Source organism: Tupaia chinensis, unplaced genomic scaffold (genome assembly GCF_000334495.1).
Source record: "Tupaia chinensis unplaced genomic scaffold, TupChi_1.0 Scaffold000274_1, whole genome shotgun sequence".
NCBI lineage: Eukaryota > Metazoa > Chordata > Mammalia > Scandentia > Tupaiidae > Tupaia > Tupaia belangeri.
The window spans coordinates 1,584,039-1,585,971 of record NW_006159756.1 but is presented as its reverse complement, the minus strand read 5'-3'; the positions used below and the strand labels follow the sequence as shown (position 1 = coordinate 1,585,971).

General features: G+C 61.8%; 1 protein-coding gene across 1 annotated transcript in view; it reads left to right on the top strand.

Moving 5' to 3' along the window:
* LOC102471547 (galactosylgalactosylxylosylprotein 3-beta-glucuronosyltransferase 1) overlaps positions 1–1,933 on the top strand; it is a 28,579-nt gene that overhangs the window by 25,168 nt on the left and 1,478 nt on the right. Inside the window, exon 4 of the mRNA XM_006149996.3 lies at positions 1,082–1,590. Within this exon, the coding sequence (XP_006150058.1) occupies positions 1,082–1,590 (509 nt within the window). The remainder of the gene's footprint in view (positions 1–1,081; positions 1,591–1,933) is intronic.

Below are 1,933 nucleotides of genomic sequence, written 5' to 3'. Positions count from 1 at the left end.
GCTTTCTGTCTCTCTGTCTCTCTCTGTCTGTCTGGCAAGTGCACGTGCCCTATAGCGAAAACCTCTCAAAAAAAAAAATAATAAGAGAGAGAGAGAGAAAAATGTGCCAGGACTTTTCTGACAACCCAATAGAATCAATCGGCAGTCCGTGTTTCCCCCACCCCCCAAACACCTTGGGCACAGAGAGACTCACAGCTGGACGCTGGGTCAGGCAGGGTGGGGAGAGGTGGTGTCACAGGGGGTCGATGAGGGTGTCCAGAAAGTGCAGATTGAGAGAGGGACGCCAACAGCGGGAGAGCGTGCTTCGTCTTTGTGTGCACCGGAATGGAGGTGCTTCCAAAGCCGGGATTTAAGTCAAAGCTATGTTGACAACTGTGGGCAAAACCCATGGGGCCAAGAGGCAGTGGTCAAATATTTAATTCTGCGTCAGCGGCCAAAGGACAAATCACACAAGTCCGGGAGTGAGGAGGCCTTGCTTGACCAGAGGGATGAAAAATCTGGGATGACCGAGTCTCAGGCTGCTGGGGGGTCCACAGTGTGCTGTGACCACGGTGACACGAATGCAACTCTGGCACTGTGACACCTACCCCACAGCTGTGGCAGCGCTGCCACGCACCTGACCCTGAAAGCAGGGAGGGGTGGGGCTGGGCAGCGACTGGAGCCTCTCCTTGGGGATAGGCCTGACCACCAGAGGGCAGTGTGCTCAGGTCCAGCCAGAGGAGGGGACAGGTGGTGAGAGTCAGGGCACTTTGTCAAATAAAACCCAGTACCTGTGGGAACTGAGGCTGCCGCCCTGGTGCGAGGCCCGCTGCGGAACTAGCTCAGGCTGTCAGATGTGAGGAGGAGGGAGAGGGTGGTTTCTGTGACATCCAGAGTCAGGACCAGGCAGTAGCTGGGAATTCCAGGGGTGCAGGCTTCCCCCTGAGCTCTAACGGTCTGACCCAGGGTGCAGGAATGTGAATTCGGTCCTGCAGAGAAGCAGAGGAGAGGGCTAGCAAGGCCCAGTGGGCGGCCATGCCCACTCTGGGTCCAAGGCCCGGCTATTTCTCATCCCCTCACCACCTGTCTCCCGGCTCCACAGATGAAGGCAGTGACCCTCGGCGCGACGTGCCACCGGGTGCGGACCCCAGGGAGTACTGCATGTCGGACCGCGACATCGTGGAGGTGGTGCGCACTGAGTACGTGTACACGCGGCCCCCGCCCTGGTCCGACACGCTGCCCACGATCCACGTGGTGACACCCACCTACAGCCGCCCGGTGCAGAAGGCCGAGCTGACACGCATGGCCAACACGCTGCTGCACGTGCCCAACCTGCACTGGCTGGTGGTGGAGGACGCGCCGCGCCGGACTCCACTGACCGCGCGCCTGCTGCGCGACACCGGCCTCAACTACACGCACCTGCACGTGGAGACGCCGCGCAACTACAAGCTGCGGGGCGATGCCCGCGACCCGCGCATCCCGCGGGGCACCATGCAGCGCAACCTGGCCCTGCGGTGGCTGCGCGAGACCTTTCCCCGCAACTCCAGCCAGCCCGGCGTGGTGTACTTCGCGGACGACGACAACACCTACAGCCTGGAGCTCTTTGAGGAGGTGCGGAAGGCCGGCGGAGCGGGCGAGTGGAGGCGCGGGGTGGAGGACGCAGGTGGTTGCGGGGCGACCGGCCGGAGGAGTGGCGGAACAGCGGTGCAGAAGGGGGCTATGCAGAGGGTCAGGGAGAGGGATGGAAACCCGCACTGCGGGTTAAAGGCCCCCTGCTGGCCAGAAGGAAGCCAAGCGCTCGCGCTCCCGTAGTCCTGGTCTGATGGAGGGCTCTGAGTCAGGGCCTTTGGTGTGGTGCCCCAAACCTGTTTGGTAGATTCGTTTGCTTCCTCCGGGTTATGGGCCGGCCATGTTGGGGGGGGGAGAGGATTTCCCTGGGCTCTAAAGTGGAAAG